The sequence below is a fragment of the Corythoichthys intestinalis genome, chromosome 6 (genome assembly GCF_030265065.1).
Source record: "Corythoichthys intestinalis isolate RoL2023-P3 chromosome 6, ASM3026506v1, whole genome shotgun sequence".
Taxonomy (NCBI): Eukaryota; Metazoa; Chordata; class Actinopteri; order Syngnathiformes; family Syngnathidae; genus Corythoichthys; species Corythoichthys intestinalis.
Window position 1 is genome coordinate 45618999 of NC_080400.1, and position 23088 is coordinate 45642086.

General features: G+C 37.7%; 1 protein-coding gene across 3 annotated transcripts in view; it reads left to right on the forward strand.

The window, feature by feature from the left end:
- pik3cb (phosphatidylinositol-4,5-bisphosphate 3-kinase, catalytic subunit beta) overlaps positions 1–21969 on the forward strand; it is a 99449-nt gene extending 77480 nt beyond the window's left edge. For all 3 annotated transcript variants that reach the window (XM_057838441.1, XM_057838443.1, XM_057838442.1), the window contains 12 exons: positions 2238–2426; positions 4167–4288; positions 4579–4722; positions 4852–4951; positions 11383–11579; positions 11662–11771; positions 13123–13201; positions 17191–17358; positions 17444–17567; positions 17712–17857; positions 18516–18648; positions 20836–21969. In XM_057838441.1, coding sequence (XP_057694424.1) covers positions 2238–2426; positions 4167–4288; positions 4579–4722; positions 4852–4951; positions 11383–11579; positions 11662–11771; positions 13123–13201; positions 17191–17358; positions 17444–17567; positions 17712–17857; positions 18516–18648; positions 20836–20973 — 1650 coding nt within the window. In that variant the 3' untranslated portion in view covers positions 20974–21969. The remainder of the gene's footprint in view (positions 1–2237; positions 2427–4166; positions 4289–4578; positions 4723–4851; positions 4952–11382; positions 11580–11661; positions 11772–13122; positions 13202–17190; positions 17359–17443; positions 17568–17711; positions 17858–18515; positions 18649–20835) is intronic.
- Positions 21970–23088: the final 1119 nt, after the last annotated feature.

Sequence of the window (23088 nt, forward strand, 5' to 3'; positions counted from 1 at the left end):
GCAGTTACATCTGGTAATGAGTGCAGAACAGGAGTGGTTCTTAAAAAAGAACTAAGAGCCGAAATATTTACTAGTTGGTAATGTATCAAATACTTATTTCATGCAGTTAAATACAAATGTATTATTTAAAAATTATACAATGTGATTTTCTGGATTTTTGTAATAGATTCCGTCCCTCACAGTTTAAGAGAACTTATGATACAAATTACAGACCTCTACATGGCTTGCAAGTGGGAAAACCAGCAAAATCGGCAGTGTATCAAATACTTGTTCAAACAGTTTTGGCCCCAACACAGACCCCTGAGGAACACCACCAGCAAGATTTTTTATTTATTTATTTATTTTTTTAATTTATTTTTTTTTATGTATACTGTCCCATTTTGATGTACTGCACCTTTTCGTTTTCAAAAACTACTAAAGAAACATTTTGACAACTTCCACAATAAATGTCTGGATTTTGTTAGCAAATTTAAAATTGCAATTTTTAAACATAAATTATATCAACATACACAATAAATACAAACTTGTTTATGATCTCTTTAACTATCCAGGAATGCAAAAAAATAAACATCTTTCTTAAGACGACTCAACATTGTCTGTCTAAATAAATAAATTAAATATAACTGAAAAAAGTTCTTAGTCAGGGTGTAACAAAAAATAGATAAAAATTAAACCTTCCCTCAGGTAAAACACTACTGCTTTTGACCACAAGCCCAGCCAAATTCAACAAAAAAATGAAAACTTTTTACCTCGACTATAATTAATGCATGATTATCTGGTAAAAAAAAAAATATCTGCATAGGATGCAAATAAAAATATTGTTTAATAAATAATGTAGAAAATAAATCACTGCATTTTAAATAGATGCAAGTCATCAGCCTATCAAACGTGCGTTGGGGGGGTGAAATGGACGACACATTCAGCAAGTGAAAAGGGGTAAATGTAAGGCTGAACTTAATGAAAATACAGTGGGGAGAACAAGTATTTGATACGTTTGGGGGGGTGAAATGGATGACACATTCAGCAAGTGAAAAGGGGTAAATGTAAGGCTGAACTTAATGAAAATACAGTAATTTACTTAAAACTGGTAGGGTCAAATCTATCCTACAAAAAATGGGAAGACAGTCTAAATTACCTATAATTAAACTCATTATATAATGCAAATAAGGTTGCTTAAAAGTTGGTGGGGAGAATTTGAGCATCCTGAAAAGTTGGTAGTGTTATGTCCCTAGTCCCTACCGTCCCTATGCAAACCTATGCCCTTGAGTTGGAAAAAGCTGATATACCGTATTGGCCCGAATATAAGACTGTTTTTTGTATTGAAATAAGACTGAAAAAGTGGGAGTCATCTTATATTCGGGTTCTAGACGTTATACCCATTCACGATGCTAGATGGCGCCAGATATCATTGAATTGAATGCTGAACTTGAGGAGTAATGTTCTGTCATGACAGATCTCAGCTACTCTCAAGTTTAACCAGTTTGCATTATTTTATTGCAATGTTTTTCCTTATTCAGATTTGTTTCAAGACTACAGTTACAGTTAGACTTCACTTTGATAGTTAATGCAGTTATTGCAATTTTGTTGTTTTATCACAATAGATTGGTTTATTTACATTTCAAAAACCAGAAGCCATTCATTAACGAATTGGATTGCACTTTAGTTTACATATTTAAATGTTCAGATATTAAGATTTGAATGAGGCAAAACAATATGCCTTTTCTCTCAAATATATTGTTATAATCATTTGTTTCAGATGTACTGTAATTGTTTCCTGTATAAGAATGAACTTGGTGTTCAAAAAGTCTTTTTTCAAACTTGAGTCTTGAAAAAGAGGGGGTCGTCTTATAATCAGGTCCGTCTTAAATTCGGGCAAATACGGTAAATCTGATTTCTTTCCTCCACAAACTGTTACACAAGATTCTTTGTGCTGGCTTGCACATAGGTGCTCCTGTGAATATATATGTATAATATACCAAATACAGCTTGGTGCGGTTGAGTTTAATTTGCAAAGCTCTACAAGTGTTCATATCTCACATAATTAATAATTGGACATTTACCATAATTATACAGTACCAATATAGGAATAAAACCAATATTTTTTGTGTGTGGGGTGGGCTTGCTAATACATGTTTGCCATCTAGTTGTCATTTATAGAAACAGTAAATTATACTTTCTCATAACTTTTAACAATTCTCATACTTTTACGATGTCTTACACTACATCATCTTCCTCAGGGTCGTGGAGGTAAGAAGTTCTACATTGAGCTGAAGGAGATCATGGAGCGGGATCCCCTTTCTCAGCTGTGTGAGAATGAGAAGGACTTGATTTGGACACTACGCCATGACTGCCGGGAGAATTTTCCTCAGTCATTGCCTAAGCTGCTACTCTCCGTCAAGTGGAGCAAACATGAGGACATGGCCCAGGTTAGTTGAAAAAAAAAAATAATTAAAAATAGAATTACAAAAACACAAAAAACACCTCGTGCCCAGCTACCTCCATGATTGTAATTAATGAGGTCCACTGAATCGCGCATGTTTGTATGACCACGAACATAAAGCAACGAACGTTTGGCCAATCAAATCTGCATCAGAAACATAAAAATAGCAAACGTGATTGTTTACTGTTCGTAGCAAGTGTTTTTGACATGCAGAGGTTCGATGAAACCGCTGCTGCCACGGGGACGCGTGTGGACCTGCACAGGCGTGTGGTTGCCGAGAGTGTTCGATCCGAAACCCAAAAGAGAAGAAAAGTTTTGGGGCATTCGTTAACACGACAACGGTCTTTCAAAATAAAGCAAAAGTGGCATTTTGCCGCTATTTTAATTCCACGTTTAAACACCATTACGCGGAGGCAAAAATGCATGCACACGAAGCGCAAAAGTGCATTAAACATCCATTTTGCAGATGTAGTACACATTCCCAATGTGTAGGTGGCAGCACCACCTAAACCCGTAACTGTTCTCTTCTGCTGTCTCCTCTTTCGTCCTCATCAAATAACAACATGGCGAAGTGCATCAGGCAGAGTAATAAATGAGTTTCTGTAATTAGAGTATAAAATTGTTGACTAAAGTCTTGAATAATTTTGAACACAGTTAGGCAGTGTACAAGGTTGCTACTTGAAGACATGTTTTCCATACACTGTCGGACTGTCCACGTGTACTGACGTCATCAGTATTTTCACCCCCTTCACTGTTACATGTATCGGATCATTACTGCCACCTACTGTTCTGGAGGACTGAAGTCAGTTGTGACCCAAAATTCAATTTTGCGTTGTCAACTGCTTAGACGGCAGTGACGGGGGAGCGTTTTCAAGATTGCCACTCTGAAAGGTGTATTAGAATTTTTGCGTTTTCAGCCAACCAAAACACTGTTGCCATGTAAACAATAGAGCTCTCTGGAAAAAATGTTTGTGTTGTCACCGCCGTTGTCGTTCAAACAGCCCCTCAGTTAAAATGTCAGGGCTCTGGGTACTCATTAGGGCATTGGTGGGGCATGCATGGAGTAGAAAAGTATTTTAAATTTACTCTAAAAATCCAGTATAGTCCTTTTTATATGATAAATTTGAAGTGAAGTGGAAGTTCAATAAAGTACAGTACAAAATGATGCTCCTCTGACAAAACTTCGAGTTAAAATTTTATAACATGATTTAAAGGTGCGTAGGGTTCCTGCGGGGGAAAAACAAACTTTCCTTACAACATCGTTTTTATCATTATTAAAATTCGGGACCCAGTTGAATTGATCCAATTCAGAGCAAATGATAACTACATGTATGAACGTTTATAAATTCAAATTTGATGTCAAAATTACTGATAACAAAAAGGCCCACACAGTTGGATACTTAACACTTAACATTGCATTGAATACAAACTGGGGGAGGAGAATGTTAATGGATTAATAAAAAAGGACTGAAATAGATAAAGCACAGAATTCTTGTTTCCTTTTTTTTTAATGTAAATCAAGGGAAATTGCTTAATTTTTTTGTTATGTTGGGAAAATTCATTGTAAAAGTAATATTAAAAATATCAGTAAAAATAGTTTAACATCTACATTTTCATCTGGAAATTATTCCTAATCACTCATCACTATTCGCACGCCCTTAGGATGTATACAAATGTTCAAAAGTTGGATCAAAATTTTATGTTTGTGTTTATGTGTGCTTCTCAGTTGCAAGCACTGCTTCAGATATGGCCCAAACTGTGTCCAAAAGATGCGCTGGAGCTTCTGGATTTTAATTATCCAGATCAATATGTCAGAGAGTATGCAGTGCGTTGCTTGTATGACATGAGGTAAGACTTTAGAATCCCCCCTTTTTTAAATGATCCTACCTGACGAAGACTGAAAATTTGAAATAAAAATAACAGAAAAATATGACTATGGTGAAGGCACTGAAAATATTGACTCAAGTGGAGTTAGATAAGTCTTACTGAAACGCCACCTCTGGCCGGCTGGTTCAGGACGTATCTTCAATGTCTTTAGCATATTTATACTTTTCGGCTCATTTTCTTTTAAATCGTCAGTCTTCATCAAAGTAGGAACTTGATCTAACATTGATTCTTCCTTCCTTCTTGTTTTTCAGTAATGAGGAGCTGTCACAGTACTTGCTACAGTTGGTGCAGGTGTTGCGTTATGAGCCTTATTATGACTGCGCCCTTACCCACTTCCTGCTGGATCGAGCCCAGGCAAACCGCAAGATAGGGCACTTCCTTTTCTGGCACTTAAGGTGTTTGTTTACTTGCGTTCTGAAGATGGACGTTTTTTGTCGATGTTATCCATTTTCTTTTATTTTTCATGAATTGGATTTGAAATATTTTTCACTTGATGATCATACTCTCTCTGCTACCACCTGCAGGTCAGAAATCCACATGCCTGCTGTTTCTGTTCAGTTTGCCCTCATGCTCGAAGCCTATTGTAGAGGCAGCATCCCTCATATTGAGGTTCTAAAAAAACAGGTAAAAGTCAACTCAAAAAAGAAATCGGTAAATAATTACATGGAATCATTTACGTTTCAACAGTAATTTATGAATGTGGACCAGAATTGTAGACAACTACTGTCAACTCGATCAAATTAGATCTATGGTGTTTATAGTCTGTCACACTGACAGAAGGATCACCCTTCGGCCCTTTAACCTTTGCACTCTGCACTACTTTGACTGTCCCATGGAAGTCCTCCTCCTTCCTCTTCAACCTGTCATGCATTTGCAACTTCCTGTTTTAAAAAGTAGACCTATTCTGGGATGTTGCTGACTCTGTGTGCTTATTGAGAATGTACAGGGTGTTCCAAAATGGTTGACCCCATTCTGAATAAATGTAAACTACTTGATGGCTCTTAATGAAACTAAATACACTTTAGGTTGAAAGTTATGTTTTATTGATTAGATTTACAAAGAAAAGTACAAATATTTGTTGGTTCTATGACAGATTGTCATAAATGTTTAATATGAGCGCAGCCTGTGACTCTGCACAAGTTGAGTCGGTATTCGAGCTCGTGCCAAACTCGCTGTAGCATGTCTTTGATAAGTTTCCAGTGCAGCTGTAATTCTCTGTTTCAGTTCTGGTGCCGCCTTTGCAAAATTTGTGAAGAAGGCACGCTGCACTGTCTTCGGTGACTGAGTCCGAGCTTACTCCAACACGCAAAATGCCTTTGCGTTTGAAGTGAACAGCATTTCTTAACCTGTAAAGATAGAAATGCCAAACGTTTCTACACAAGCTGTGAAAATTTGAGGTCATTCTAACAAAAAATGTCAAAATTATTGGCCTACGAAATGGGGTCACACGTTTTGGAACACCCTGTATAGACCCTACTCACGTGACGTCACAGCCATGCCCCCGCGCCATGTTGTCCGTATACTCGTCATGTTAATGCATTAGCGCTTCGTAAAGTCCTCCTATTATGGCGTGATTTTCTGCTCGTTAACATTAATAATCAAAATGGTGAAGTCGTGTGTGGCGGTGGGTTGCAAAAACAGAGAAGAAAGACGTAGAGACTTAAAGTTTTACCGTATTCCGAGAGACCCGGAGAGGAGAGCGAGATTGACTGCTGCAATTCGACGAGAAAACTGGGCTCCAAACGACTACCACAGATTATGTAGTAGTCTTTTTATATCTGGTAAGATGCATGTAATATATATTTAGAGGGTTTTGGGCTGACAACCACAATTAAGATCATTGCTAGGCTAATCGCCGACAACATACACTCAGACGTTGTGAATGAACTACCTGAAAATACATAATTATAAGGGGATAATAAGACAGTTGTCATACAATTAATTTACAATTTCACTATTGAGGTCAAAAGCCAAAAAATAAATTCAACTAGGGACAATCTGGAGTAGTGCTATCGCACTTCGTATTTATTACATATTATATATGTATGTAGTGAGAGTGCTATCGCTAAACCATATAAACATTAAAAGCCCTAGCTCCATTGACAAATGACATGAAATACATTAGACTTGACAGTGGATGTTAGCAAGAACAAAAGATTTTGAATTGAAAATTTCGTAACTCACCTTCCGAGCACAAGATTCCTGCCGAATTTTCGTGTACGAGGACCTGTTTCACCCAACCAGCAACGTAGCATTTATAAGCCTCCAAGCTCTTAAAGTTTTTCAAACTTTCGTGAGAATAGGCTGATTATGTGTGGACAAGATAGTTGTAAATATCAGGGTCAGGCAAAGACGGCGAAGACGGGGTCGAAAAACATCGATTTAGGCATCAAATATGGATCTGGCGAATGGATAAACTGAAGCTTTTCCACATAACGCCTTTTATGCAACGCATCCAATGAGTTTACGGCGTCAGATAACACCGGGGCTTCCATGAATTGCTCTATAACTTGCACGACTAATTGAAAACAATGAGAATAGGTCTAAAAAATACGGACAATATGGCGGCCGGATACAGCGACACGTCATTTTGTGACGTAGGTGAGTAGGGTCTATACATGCTGTCAATACATATTTTTGCTTCAATACTTTTTCAATTCAGTAATTGTGAATCAATGGTTTACTGTTTAAATATGTGTCTAATTATTAGTATGAATTAAGGATCAAACTTTAACGCATTCAACATGGTCAAATAATTGCAAAACGAAAAACACATTTTAAAAAATATTTTTTGACCGCAGTTCCTAGTACAACCGATTATGCTGCAAACATCTAAACATTGAGGTTTAAAATTTTATTTTGGAAGGAAAAAAAACTAGACTCAAATTGTTTACTACAGTCCAATGGAGGTCAACTGCAACATTAAATACACGGAAGGAAAAAAATGACACATACTAAGGATTAAAATACAAAATATATTTTGTCCTCCGAACGCACCAACTAGCTGAAAGTGCATGTGACACGAAAAAGCATGTTTATTTCATAATACACGCGGTATTTTATGCCCCTGAATGATATGGACCACTTGGATGTGTGTGGAAGCGATCGCTATATTTATTTAGTTTTTCGAATCCCGCGCCATGAAAATGAGTGACTTCCGGCTTCGGTCTTGCATTGAGGAGGCGGGCGCTGTGACGTGTACGGTAGAAGACGTCCTCTTCACTATACAGTGTACTGTTGTGTAAGAGGACGAAGGATTCAGCTGATTTTGCGGATTAATACGTTTATTTTTCACATCACGCCAGCCAAACGGCTGCAGAAAAATCATTCTGTATGAGGGAGAGGCGTATGCGCCTTTTGGGAGTTTCAAAAGGTTCCCATTCACCGTGGATATTTACTGTGGGACCATTGGACTTATGAGGAAGTGAGTAAACATCTTGTTTTTAATTATGTCAAATACGAATACAGCGATTACAAAGTAAACACTACAAACTTCCTTTAAATAAAGGACTACTTACGTTTGATCATTGATAGGCATGCAAAAAGCTCTCCTCATGCTCATTAGCAGCACGTTAGCTGCACAACAACTCCAGCCACCCTCCTCCGGGGAACGAACTGTAAATTGCTCTCCGCCGGGCGGTTTGCCGATCCGCAAAGACAATCGACAACCGGGTAGTCATGTCAAATAATCCAGGATAGCTATGGCGTGATTTTCCGCTTCGAAGATTTTGAAACATCACTCGGTTCGGGTTAGCATGTCGGCTAGCTGTCACGCCTTCTGGTTTGTTTACATTCTCCGAAGCCGGGGAAGGGAAATGACATATGTCCGATTTAGGTGTCATAAAATATCGTTCGGGAGGTGCGACAGTAAAGGTGAAGTCGACAGTTTTGACCATTATGGAGTAATTTTGCCATGTCGTCCTGAATAAATGCATTTTTATTATTTCATATTCCATTCAGCACAAAACTGTTATTTGTCATGACCATGCCATTTATTTAGCAATTGGGGAAAATACTTGGATAAAAAGAATATCCTGTAAAAATATTGAAGTAAAGTGACAGAAACGATGACATTTGCCGCTCTCTTCGTCGCGTTTTCCTCGTTGTGAATAGTTCCCCCTCGACGGGCTGACTGGTCCTTCTCAAGCCATTTATATAGCTATTGGGGAAAAATACTTAGATAAAAAGAATATCCTGTAAAAACATTGGAGTAGAGAGACTGAAACAATGACCTTTTGCGGCTCTCTTCGTCGCGTTTTCCTCGTTCTGAATAATTCCGCCTCAATGGGCTGAATAGTAAATCCGATGAGCCCAGTCTACCGCTGACGTCATCCACCTGTTGGGGACGCTAAAGCCCTATAATGATAGGTGTGGCTAACCGGCAGATTAAAAGACTAATTTCTCGTCATCTGTGCTTTGCTAAATTGTTGTATATAGTCGAATCGTCTCAAAATATGATTCTAATTCACATAATAATGCCATTTAAGACTTTTTTTCTCGTGTCGTATGCTCTTTAATGCCAATATATAATTTAAGCGATCATGAAAATTTGCATCAATTTGCCGTATTAAACTTTCAAAAGAATCAATATTAAAACACAAACACCACCACATTTCTTTGAGATATGCGATCTGTATACAGCCAAAAACATATCAACCAATGACGTTATTTATTTGTTTATTTATGTATTTTATTATAATGTATATACCTCCTAATCAGTGTTGTTAATAACAGCGTTAGAGTATAGCAGCATTATTTTTGTCAATAGTGAGTGATCTAATTAATTTTCCCATCTTTGCTACACCCTTACTAAGGAAGTGAAATCTCCCGTTACGACAGTTTGGTTGAATGACGCTGGAGACACGGAGAGAGCAGAGCAGGAGGGGGAGGAGGGAAGGGGGTTGTGACCCTGTTGCAAACGCAATGCTAGGTGGCTTGGAGCGTTAGCATAGCATTCGCGTTCTCGCGAAGATTAGCATTTAGCGTGGCAAGCGTCATGTTAAACGCTCAGGAAACTTTTTACATATATTTCGTGGCGTTCAGGTGGGTACAATTAATTGAAAATAATGGACTGTTCCTGTTCAATATGCATTTTCATCATTAAATGGGTGTTGTCCTTGTAGATGCTACAATATAACAATAATTTGTTTTTGTTTTTCATTACCAACAATAGTCACTTGCCCTAAACTTTTCTTGAATGACCTATCCATAAACAGTCTGTGTGTGTTTTTTTGTTTTTAAATCAAAACAACTTGAGGAAAGATAGAAGAGGGAAGAGATTCAGGCCTCACCTGCAAATTGAAAAATATATCTATATGGCGGAAAACACTCAGGTGACTTGGAAGTTCCGCTCTGAGACCCCCAATTTGGCCGAATTTCAAAATTGTCCTATATGCATGTGTGATATATCATTGGAAAGCTTTAAATCTAAAATTTTCTGGGGGAAGAAAAGTTTTGAACAGGAGGGCATTTAAAAAAATATGTTTAACCCCTAAACCCTAACACAAGGGGAGAGCATAATTAAAGACACCATGATTTTTATGAGACATTATTGTGTAATATAACATTTAATATGTAATATATAACAAGGGTTGCAATGCAGATATCGCAGACATCAAGGAGTGGTCGATATTTTCTTTGTCAAATATTTACCCTTTTAAACGTTTTTTCCCAATTTTTCTTTGTTTGGATCTGTTATTATCTAAAATATCGGGGGAAATGCGACAGTAACAAAATAAAATAAAATAAAATTAAGCAATAGTTATGAGGTAGATATCCGAGACCTATTTAAAGACACTATTTTTTTATTGTGATGTAATTTGTTTAAAAGATTAAAATATGCAATTAAAAAGTCGTTTTTGTTTTTAAACTAAATATAAGATATCGATTAATGATTCTGAGCTGAAATGATAGACATTTCGAACAATAAATATAATTCTTTTTATGGCTGTGTTGAAACAAAAGCGGTTGCACGGTGTCTGTAAACGGGGGTCTCCAGGGTAAAATGGACAAATTAAAAATAGTTTGGGGGCTTAATGCACCATAAAACTGCTATGGTAGCATATAGACGTATTGTTCTATCAAACACGACAGTTGTTTTGGCTTAAAATACAGTAGTTTAAGGAGGGGTGTTTTCCACTATACTGAATATATTAGGGTCACTGTTCAGTACAACAGGAAAAACGCTTTTTTTCTCGCAGCATTGGAAGTTTGTATACCATTAAACTGAAATAAAGAAAATGTAAAAAGGTTGACCGATAGTTTCTTTTTTGGGGGAGGGGGTGAAAAAGTTCAATTTAATTAGTTGATATAAACATATTTGACGACTGTTACTTTGCCAAGTAACTAATTGCTCTTACATTGAGGTAACTGAGTTACTAACTCAATTACTTTTTGGGAGAAGTAATTTGTAACTGTAATTATTGACTATTTTAAAGTAGGATTAACAACACTGCTCCTAATATACCCTAAATTGGATCCATAGGTTTTTCACTTTTTTATTGTTTTGATTTTTTTCTAAGATACTGCATTATTAAATACTTTTTATTAGGGTTTTTTTTTCTTTTTGACCACTTAACAATACTGTTGTTGGGGGGGCGGGTACACAAGGCCTTGCAATGAACCTTTATGTTTTATAACTGTCTTTTCAAAGTTGGTCAAAGATATTTGCTGTTTAATCAATTGAGAGTGTAACCACCCATTACACAGCGAACTGCCCATAGTTAGCCGGCATTGGCTCCTGCAACCTTCGTGAGGATAGGTGGCATGGGAGATTAATGAATAAATATTTTGTGTTTTGTTGCCTGCTTTGTCAATCTGATTAAATGCATTTGTTTAGTGTTAACAATATGTGATCTTGGATTCAGTCGTTAACTAAGATCTATATGAATTTTCAAAATATATATTTTAGGGGAAAATAGTATTGTGCGATTCATCAAGATTAATTACAAAAACGATGATTAATTCAATGTTGTTTTTTTATCGAGTCCTACCACAAGTTTTAATCCAAACACTGAAAATTAAAACGATGATTAATTACTTTATTTTCTAACCAGGTGGAAGCTCTGAGTAAACTGAAGTCGGTGAATGAGCTAATTAAGCTGGGAACCATGAAGAATGCTCGGAGTAAGACAAAAGAAGCAATGTTGACCAAGGAAGCCATGATGACTTGCCTAAGGCAGAGTGGCTACTCGGAGACTCTGTCTGACCTGCACTCTCCATTAAATCCCAACATCCTGCTGTCAGGCATGAAGTGAGAGAAGTAAAGCAATGGGTGCCAAGGTTTTAAGTTGTGATTTTTTTTTTTTTCTAACACGCTCAATCTTTTTTGTCAGTGTGGAAAAGTGTCGCTACATGGATTCCAAGATGAAGCCACTTTGGATTGTTTACAACAACAAGCTGCTGGCGGGTGACACATTGGGAATCATCTTCAAGAACGGGGACGGTAGGAGAAGTCAGAAGAAAGGGGCAGGGTTTAGATTTGTGGTGTCAAACTCATTTTTGTCACAGGCCACATCGTAGTTATGGGCTGGGTTTAAATAATGGTTTTATGCACCCTCGCTCACTTGCCCTAGGCACTTGAGAAAAAAAAGAAAAGTCAAGTCAAGAAATTGACTGTCTGTGGCAGCTATGGCAGAAGGTATGGAATCACAGGATGGTGTTAAAATAAAAATACATGAATAAATACATATAAAGAGAAATAAATGAAAATATAAAAGTAAATTTTATTATTGACTTTCACTTTTGTCTTTAAAAATCACAAAAGGAAAAAACAATGACGATTTTTTTTTCATTGACTTTTCGATTTCGCTTGCCTTTTCTGTTTTTGCTTTTAACGAAAGAAGTCATCTATCCATCAAATGGCTTTGGGAGGGACTGAAACTAAAACTTATACAAACTAAGCTTGAAGTATGTTAAACATATTTAAACAACAAATCTGTTTACAAAATATAAGTTAAAGAGAAATAAATAAATAATGAATTGCCCAAATAAAATTTGATAAGAAACTAATAATTCTGATAATTCCCAGGTACCCACATAATTGCCATTGAGAGTGGATTACGTCTCCGTCTTAATGACATGAGTCTCCGTATATTTTGTGTGATTTGGAATAGGCCACCTCAACAACATGTGGTTGATCCATGATTGTCTGGCCTGTGAGTGAACGAGGGCAGGTGTGTTCCATTTACGTCTTTCTCCACCGTCAGAGTGGCCTCATCATAGCAAGTGCCTAGGCCCAAGGGCAAGTGAGCGAGGGTGACTCAAACCGTTATTGAAACGCAGCAAAGGTTTCCTCCGTAAGGGCATATGTCTGCTGACTGGGGCTGTCACGATGAATCGATAATTGATTGTTTAGAGAATTGGATCTAAAAATGGTCAGAATCATTCTTTTTGAGCCTTTTAATACCAAATATTCTAAATACAGATATATTCACCATGTATTCATTAACATTTTTAACACGAAAAGGTGGATAAAAACTAAACATTTTCTTTGTTTATCGATTTTATGTACGTATGTAATGTTAATTTTTTTTAAAAGTGGAAGTAAATGTTCTCATTTCTCTAGTCTTCCATGGAAGACTACAAAAATTAATTCAAATTTTCTTTTAGCAAAAAAAAAAAAACAACAAAAAAAAAAACACAAGTTCAACCATCAAATTCACAGTATTTTAGTGGGACAAGATAAATACGCGTTGACATCTGGCCCCTTGGCTTTGAGTTTAACACCTGTGGTTTAGAAGTAATGTTAAGTTTCCACAATTTATTTCTTGTTCTAATTTAGTTTTTCCCCATAGACCTAAGACAAGATATGTTGATGCTGCAGATTTTGAGGTTAATGGATTTGCTGTGGAAGGAAGCTAATCTGGATCTCAGGTGAGTGAGTGGCTGTTTCTTTCAACATGTTAGCTTTTTGCCCTGCCCTAGCCGCAAAGAAAGAGAAGCACTCAACTACCTCATTTTTGTTTGATCTTCCAGTCACTAGTTGAAACTTTCATGCACACCTTCTATACAGTCTAAGACACGTGTACAGTACACACATCTTTATTTCATCAAAACTAAATCCAAACTTTCACAGGTCCTCGTGTTGTCTGACCTGTAGAAGAACTCCATTTGTGAATTTATTCAAACTAGGATAGACATTTTTATAAAGAAATGTATAACACGGCGAGTGTGACACTTACTGTACATAGTGTAGCTTACAGAATTTGTCACCAAAATCACAATGCCCATTTAACATTGAGCTTTATATGGCGGAAAACACTCAGGTTACTTGAAGTTCCGCTCTGAGACCCCCAATTTGGCCAACTTTCAAAATTGTCCGATATGCATGTGTGATACATCATTGGAAAGCTTAAAATCTCAATTTTGTGGGGGAAGAAAACATTTTGAACATGAGGGCATTTAAAAAAATAATAATAATTTAAACTGCAAAACCCTATCTGGAGGTGAGAGCACATGAGAGCAGAATTACAGACGCCATGACTTTAACGAGATATTATCATGTACTTACCTTGGACCATAGCATGTATCACTGAATGTCAAGACACAGCTGTGAATGGCCACAGCTGAATTTTGGGGGGATTTTATGGGCGAAACATCGTAATATAACAAGGGTCGCGATGCAGACATCAAGGAGTGGTTGAGATGTTCTTTTTCATATATTTACCCTTTTAAACATTTTATTCAATTTTTCTTTGTTTGGATCGATTATTTATCATCTAACATATTGGAGAAAATGTGACAGTAACAAAAAATACTAGGACTGTTAAACGATTAAAATTTTTAATCGAGTTAATCAAGTTAATCAAAAAAAAAAAAAAAAAAATGGCGGATAGCTACCTCATAACTTTTTTTTTTTTTTTTTTGGTAACGAAATATTAGACATCAATTAACGATTGTAAGCTAATAACTACAGACATTTTGAATAATAAATATAATTACTTCCCTTCTTTTTATGGCTGGGTTGAAACAAAAGCGGTTGTGCTACGTCTGTAAACGGGGGTTTCCAGGGTAAGACGGACAAATTAAAAATAGTTCAGGGGCTTAATGCGCCACTTATCTGCTATGGCAGCATATAGACATATTGTTCAATCAAACACAACAGTTCTTTTGGCTTAAAATACAGCAGTTTCTTTTAAAGAGGAGTGCAAGAGCAGAAACTGCTTTTTCAGTCTTTCCCCCATACATCTATCTGGGAAAGAGCTGTATAAAACTAATGTATTGTTATTAACTGGCCATCTTATGTTCAATAATTTTGGTGGTCTTTGTTTTTGATATTTTTTTATTTATCCTATTCAAAATATTACTCAACATAGCTCTGCTGCTGCTTTTATTGATGTTCTTTATTGTACAACAAATCCTTTCATCCCTTACATGGCAACACATTATAATATTCTTTGCTTAAAACGCAAAGTGAAAGTTTCCCATTGTTGGCGACAACGAAGTAAAAAAATATCTTGCAACGGAACAGAAATTTATTAGTGTATTTTTGTGATTGCCTGTCATTCACAATGTTATAGACATCCAGTCTAGGGCTGTCCTAAACAACTAATTTTCTCCCGATTAGTCAGCCGACTATTTTTATGATTAGTCGACTAATCTAATGTTTTTTTTTTTTTTACTAATTTAGCTATGAAATTTTTGTTGACGCTTATTAATTCACAAAAAAAAGTTTTGGAACACGTACATTCTTTATTAACGTATAAATAATAAACATAAATAACAATAATAAATCACAAACAATGAGGTCAAATGCTGCTAGCATTTACTAGTGCAAAAAAAAAGAATGTAAACGGAAACACTGTGACTTCACCTTTCCAACAAGAGTCAAAACAATTCTTACTTTTTGTGGTATGTCTGTATTGTTCTAAACATTAAAATGAAGGAAGGTGAGCATGTCTACATGCTCAAGCTTGCCCCAATTTTTTTTTTTTTTTTTTTTTTGGTAACAATGTTCTCAGCAGCTGAGAAGATGGTGTTGAAGTTGCAGGCACTGCCAGGTATGATCTGGCCATCACTTGCCACGTTTACATGGAGCCAAATATTCCAATTACAATCGGAATATTTGTTCAAACCGAATAAATGTGTTCCATATAAACACCTCATTCGGAATGAACAAGCCCAAACCGAATGGAATTTCATTCCGATTCACAGGGGTGGAATATTCCTTTTCCCAAACCGATTAGAAGTAAAATTATATCATGTAAACAGGGAAGCGGAATGGTGTCTGGTTGCGTTCTTTCTGCACATGCTCCGTACTGACGTGGTTACGTCACTTGACGTAAGTAACGTCACTTGCAGCATGGCTTCCAAGCACAGCGCACCTAATTGGAGTCCGGCGGAAAGATTGTATTTAATTCAAACTTTAAAAGAATTGAATATAATTGCTCGCTTAGACGGACGTAAAACGAGGAACAGTGAACTATTTAAAAAAGTTCACGAGAGGTTACACGAAGCCGGAATAGACCGGAGCGTTGACCAGATTAGAAACCGGTGGAAAACTGGCTACTACAAGGCAAAAGAGCAAAACAGCAGAAGCGGATACGACCCCACAAACACAACAAGTGGGTTAAAGTTAAAACAGCAGCACTCCGACGATCGATCTCCATGTTTTGCAACGTGACGCTTTGTTTTGATTAATCTGCGCATGTCAGACGGCAGTTGTCAAACGTCCTTTCGGAATAAAGGCAGTTACATGTAAACGCTGGATCGGAATAGATGAAGTGACATGTAAACAGCTGATCTGAAATTTCCATTCAGAATGATTTGAATCGGTATGAATAAAAGTCAGCATGTAAACGTGGCTACTGTCCCTCCACCACTGCAATGGGCTTCTTTTTATGCGACTGTACATTTGTATCTCCTTTCTCATCATGAGCTCATGTTCTGGGCCATCATCATTGTCATTGTCAAAAAAACATAATGATGCACGTTGATACGACGCACAAAGGCAACTTCAATTTAAAAAAAAAAAAAAAAAATTGTTAGTTAGTTGTATGAACTTACGGTCCGCCAGCTTGTTGTTTCTTGTCTTCCAAAATTACACCTGGGTGACAGCGCTTCAAGTGTTCGTTTAGGCCTGACGTGCTACCGTGGTATGTGAACTCAGCTTTGCAAAGAGTACACACAGTGGCACCCTACATGTTTTCCATCAAATAATTCTAGACTTTGGCCTTTTCTGGTCCGCTTTTTTGGCTTTATGCCGCTTTCACCGCTTTTGTCGCAAGCGTCTGCCATTTTTAACTTTATCCACATGTTTTCCTAACCCGTCAAAGGTATGTTGTGCCCGTCGACACATTTACGTCATTGGTGACGTCGACTAGTCGTGACCGCTCTAATCCAGTTCATTTAAACCGGGAACACTGTGCTAGACATCCAATCTACTTTAACTGGGAGAGGGACCTGTACAGGCTTCAGCCCCAACATAGCACTCTAAAGCCATCACAGCTGTGTGAATTCTGTGCTTATTTCACCCAAAAGGAGATCTGTGTATTACAACATTCTGCTATGTACGGGTTAAGTCCTTTTGTAAACTGCACCGGACTTGATGTTCAAAGTCAGCAATGTACTCCCACCTTGGTTATATCATTGATATCTATATTCTATTGGATGTGCATGCTATCTAGAATTTTTTTTAAATGAATTTCCCTTTCTATTTGGTTTTCTAGAAAAGGTTTGTCTAATTGACAAGATACTGTATTTGTGACTGTTTTTTTTTTTGTTTGTTTTTTTTTAACAATCCAAAGCTATTTTTCTTCACTGGTGTTGTAATGACAGCAGGCCTACTACCTATAACCGAAACCGAATCTGGTGATCAAAAAAATTACATCCTCAAACCAGCTTTTTCTCTTCTTGTCATGCAGGGTTGTACCATATGGTTGCCTAGCGACAGGTGACCGGGCAGGGCTGATTGAGGTTGTGTCATCAGCTGACACAATTGCCAACATCCAGTTGACCAGCTCCAATGTGGCAGCCACTGCTGCTTTCAATAAGGATGCTCTGCTCAACTGGCTCAAAGAGCGTAACTCTGGGTATGATGCCGCTATAGGATTACCTTTCACTTATTTTGGTCATGTTTTTTTTCCTGAAAAATCTTCATTTGTTGCATTCAAATAGGGATGCCCTTGACCGGGCAATTGAAGAGTTCACCCTGTCATGTGCAGGCTACTGTGTAGCTACATATGTCCTTGGCATTGGGGACCGCCACAGTGACAACATCATGGTTCGCAGCACAGGACAGGTTGTAAAAATAAAATATTAATAATTAATAACATTCACCTAATTGTTTAAATGTTAATTGTCTAGTATATCTAGGTCATCAGGAAAAATGTTTTAATGCATATTATAAAAGATGGCACTCAATGCTTTTGTTTCTGCCCATCAGCTCTTCCACATAGACTTTGGCCACATACTGGGCAACTTCAAGTCAAAGTTTGGCATTAAGAGAGAGCGTGTGCCCTTCATCTTAACCCACGACTTTATTCACGTCATACAACAAGGCAAAACGGGTTACACTGAAAAATTTGGCAGGTACGTTTCACTTGGTGTGTTTTATCAAATTAAAACTGTCTGTTGTTGTAACAGTCCTGTGTGTCTGTTATAGATTAACGTGTTATATTGAAATAAGTTTTAACAAAATGAAAATTTCACCTCTTTCCAAAAGTGAGTTGGAATAAGGTAATCCCATCACATTTTCAGCAAAATATATTAACATTTCTCCACATTTCATATGTTCAGCTTTCTAAACACAAAATTTTTTGTGTTTTTTTTCCCCCCCTTTTTTTCCATCTGCTTTCCTGATTATATTTTTTCCGTATTCATATTCCAGAATAGATACTGTATTTTCTGGTTTTTGCTGCATTATGCGTAGTCACCACTAGGTGGCAGCAGAGACTGTGGAGTGAACTTTTAGGACATGAGTAGAATTACATTTGCACTAAACATACATAATCTGGGTTTGGCCAAAACAGTCTGATGACGACTCTTACAGTAAATGATTTTTTTTTTAAGCATACCTTCATTTTTCCATTGTAAAGTTTTATTTCTTCTAACTGACATTAGACAAATTTTTCTCATACAATATACTGATATTCCAGGACCATGTATATGTTTAACTCTAGACTGCAGATCCTACCTTGTCTCTTTATTTCCCAAAAAAGTTCGAATACATATGAATCTGTGTTGGCAGCTTCCGTCAGTACTGTGAGGAGGCCTATCTCATCTTGAGGAAAAATGGAAACCTCTTCATCACACTGTTTGCTCTCATGCTTACTGCTGGCCTACCTGAGCTCACTTCAGTCAAAGACATCCAGTACCTGAAGGTAATAAACATATTTGCATGCCTTTTAGGTCTTTTGCATGTCAATACTGTAGAATAGATATGAATACATTGTCACTAAAATTTGGGTGACTGTAGTTAGAATAAGTAATAATAAATAAGCTGATCACCTGTTATCTCTTTTTGTTTTTTTTTGTTTGTTTTTTGTTTGTTTTTTTGGGGGGGGCAGGGTTTTGCAAGTGAAATTGAGATGCAGTATCAACTCTGTACAGGGCAAGTTGCGAATAAGCTGCGCATTTCATTTATTTTTAAATGAAATACTTATATTTTTTCAATATTTTTCAATTAATTATCCCTCTAAGTACCCCTAAATACCCCCTAAATCTCAAAATAACTCTCCAAAAACATGTTTTATACGTCATTTATACTGTCCTCATTATGATGTTGGAGCCAAGTCCTAGCTGGACAGCGAGCTAAGCTCCGAAATGACGATGTCGGGCATCCGTGTGATTTGCTGACTTTATTCAGCTGCTCATTACATCAACACTTGTAGAATGTAACTAAAATAAAAATTAAATCAAATCAGTTTTATGTTCAATAACAGCAATTCAAATTTGCATTTATAACTAGCTGCTGATACAGCAATAACAATCCACACAAACAATTAGCATTATTTTTTTTATTTTTTTTTTTAAACTCTGGCGTCGTAAAGTCGAAAACACGTAAGTCGGGTACGTCGTAACTCGGGGACTACCTGTACTAAATATGTCATAATGCCAATAATGCCTGTTACAGCAAACCAATGTGTATTTACTTTGACATTCCCAGTTCAACTTACCTTATGCAGTACAGCACATTTCGTTTCCATAAAGTTCTTGTTGGTGGAATGTCAGTCAACTTATTTTGAATGACTTTGCCAAATTGCTGTATTTTAGCACATGCCATTAATTCATAAGTTGTAACTGGCTCACAATATTTGTATTAATACAACCTAACAGGCCTTTCAATACAATCAACCTGAAATCTCATTTAAGGCAGATCAGCACCTCCAAATCAGAGACCATGGTCCTCAGCCGGAAAAGGGTGGCATGCCCTCTCCGGGTCGCGGATGAGATCCTGCCCCAAGTGGAGGAGTTCAAGTATCTTGGGGTCTTGTTCACGAGTGAGGGTAGGAGGGAGCGGGAGATTGACAGGCTGATCGGTGCGCCGTCTGCAGTGATGCGGACTCTGCACCGGTCCGTTGTGGTGAAAAAGGAGCTGAGCCAAAAGGCGAAGCTCTCGATTTACCGGTCGATCTACGTTCCCACCCTCACCTATGGTCACGAGCTGTGGGTCATGACCGAAAGAACAAGATCCCGGATACAAGCGGCCGAAATGAGTTTCCTCCGCAGGGTGTCCGGGCTCTCCCTTAGAGATAGGGTGAGAAGCCCGGTCATCCGGGAGGGGCTTGGTGTCGAGCCGCTACTCCTCCGCGTTGAGAGGAGCCAGTTGAGGTGGCTTTGGCATCTGGTTCGGATGCCTCCTGGACGCCTCCCTGGAGAGGTGTTCCGGGCATGTCCCACCGGCGGGAGGCCCCGGGGTCGACCCAGGCCACGCTGGAGAGACTATGTCGCTCGGCTGGCCTGGGAACGCCTTGGAATCCCGCCGGAGGAGCTGACTGAAGTGGCTGGGGAGAGGGAAGTCTGGGCTTCCCTGCTAAAGCTGCTGCCCCCGCGACCCGACCCCGGACTAAGCGGAAGATAATGGATGGATGGATGAAATCTCATTTATTAATCATTTAATGTTGTTACTCGTGAGTGGCCATGCTTTACTCTGGGTCTGTCTTGTTTTTCAGAAAAAAGTTCTGATGTTCACGTGCCAAAATATTTTTCCGCCTGCGATTCTCCTGATGGATTATTCTTTAAAATTTATATATTAATAGGTTTTATACTTTCTATAAAAAATAATAATAATAAGCAAAATAATTTATATTTGTAATATTTGCCCCCAGTGGGTTGGCAACGCCTTGTATGGCAGTAGCACCATTGGTGTGTGAATGTGTGTGTGACTGGGTGAATGTGAGCTAATGTATAGCGCTGTGGGAACAGTAAAGTCATGTAGATACATAAGCTATAAAAGAACTCTCCATTTTGTTTTATAACTTTATTCTTCCTCAACACGGCCTTTTTTTGTATGCGGAGACCAAGTTCTGACTACACCTTCTTTATCTTGCATGGTGCCTTCCGTGTAGGATTCCCTGGCTCTGGGCAAAACAGACGAGGAGGCACTAAAACAGTTCCGCCAGAAATTTGATGAGGCCCTGAGGGAGAGCTGGACAACCAAAGTCAACTGGATGGCCCACAATGTAGCCAAAGACAACCGCTCTTAGAGTGCCAGAGACATGTTGAAAGCAAGGATGCCACCTACATAACAGGTTGATTCATTGTAGCTTTTTTGGATCCAGTGTGGTAGATTTGACACGTGTAGAAGTGAATGGGCACCTGGTCAAACCACACCCCTGAATCCTTTGAACATTCCTTTTTTACCTTAAAGGACCATCACACCAGGAAATACAGTAGAACTTGGCATTGGGGGCTGAAAGTGTACCCCAGTCCTGTGGGCAGATTGTATTTTTTTATATTGAGATGTCTATCCCTGCTCACCTCATTCCAGAATCATGAGATTTTGAGGGAAGTGAGCCTTTTGGTTTTTGGCTGACTTGAATCCCATTTGAACCATTAAACACTGGAACGTTTTAGAAAGAAATGTGCGATTTTTTTTTTTGTTAGATTTTATTTTGAGGGGGTGGGGTCCCAAAATGCATTCATGTCCATAATGTATAATAGTTACTATTCTCTAAAAATATACATTATAACTACCACTCAACATCAAATGGGCTTGCTAACTGAGGAAAAATGACAAAAAGGAAATGTTCGTCGCCGACGTAATCCATGAATGTGCAACTGTTTCCCTCTCTGTTAGCAATTTTGTCTGCACAATTATTTTGACATATGATGCACCACTCAAGCATCTATGTATTTTGTGCAATATCCATTAATGAGTATATTCACCATACTGTATCTAAATGTGTAAAACCCAAACTGCCTTAGCCTCTGTTTTTTTTTTTTTTTTTTTTTTTGTGTAGCTATAGTAGTTTACACCACGAGGCATTGATACCGACAGTCTTAGACACTGAATATTGTCAAATGTACAGGCTTTTATTGTTTCCTTTTTATCATAGGAGTTCCAGTAATGTTTTATTAATTAAAAGTTCCACTGTGCTGCATTTCATCTTTTACATGCATTATGTGGAGATGTGTGCATGTGTTCATTGTTGTAAAATTGCTGTCATACTTCATAAAGGCTCAAAGTATCACATTGAAAATTCGAACATGTAAAATGGTATGGTATCACTAAAATGTTTTATTCCCCAAAGCGATCACTGATATGAAAAACTTTGGACAGCTCTGATCAATTTTAGTAAATATTGAGATTTGAAAAATGAAATGTTTCTGGTTGCTATGGAAAGTGTAATAAGTATCTAGACAATATAAGCGAGGTGCAAAAATCTGGGCACCTTTGTATCCTGTTTTGAATACCTTTAGCAATAGTTATTGGGTGACGAATTTGACCCTTGTCCTACATAAGCAGGGAAAATCAACAGTGAGAAAGTACTTATGGTGGCCATTTGCAAGTGTTACTGTTCTTTGCATCTCAAATGACCTAAAAACATATTGTTCAACATCATGGTGTTTGGAAAGGATACAAAGAGCTAGCCCAGGTGTCCACTGTCAGTTTTCACTTTGAGGATATAGTGAGGAAATGGGAGACCAGTCACAGTTTTCGTTAAGTGGCTGGCAGGCCAAAAAAAAAAAAACTTGATGATGAACAGGGGCGAAGCATGCTGACAATAGTCAAATTTACCCATGGACCACCTCCAAAGACCTAAAAAATGAAGTTGCTGCAGATGGTATCCTTGCGTACATTTAAACTATTTGGCGCACTTTGCACAAGGACATGGTGTATGGAGAATAATGCTGAAGAAGCCTTTTCTGCATGCATGCCACATGGAAGATGTGCTAAAGCGTATTTGGTCAAGCCAGCTTGATTTTGGAATAAGATGCCTTGGACAGATGAAACTAAAATGGAATTATCCATGGCGGATGAAGAATACAGCATTCCAAGACAAACACCTGCTACATACAATAAAATTTGGTGAGTTTCTATCATGCTGTGGGGCTGAGTGGCCAGTGCAGGTACTGGCAGTCTTGTTAAAGTTGAAGCCAGTGTCAGCATTTTTGAGTACAGTGTTCAAGAATCACTGACAAAGTTGAAGTTGGCTGGATACTTCAACAATAAAACGACCAAAAATGCCTGACAAAGCAGAAAGGAAAATAATAATATTATTACAGTTTTTTTGAAGGTGCGTTTCTGGCACTCAAGGTTGCTGTACAATCATTTAAAACATTTAAACATATTAAAAGAGAAAATTACAACATTATGC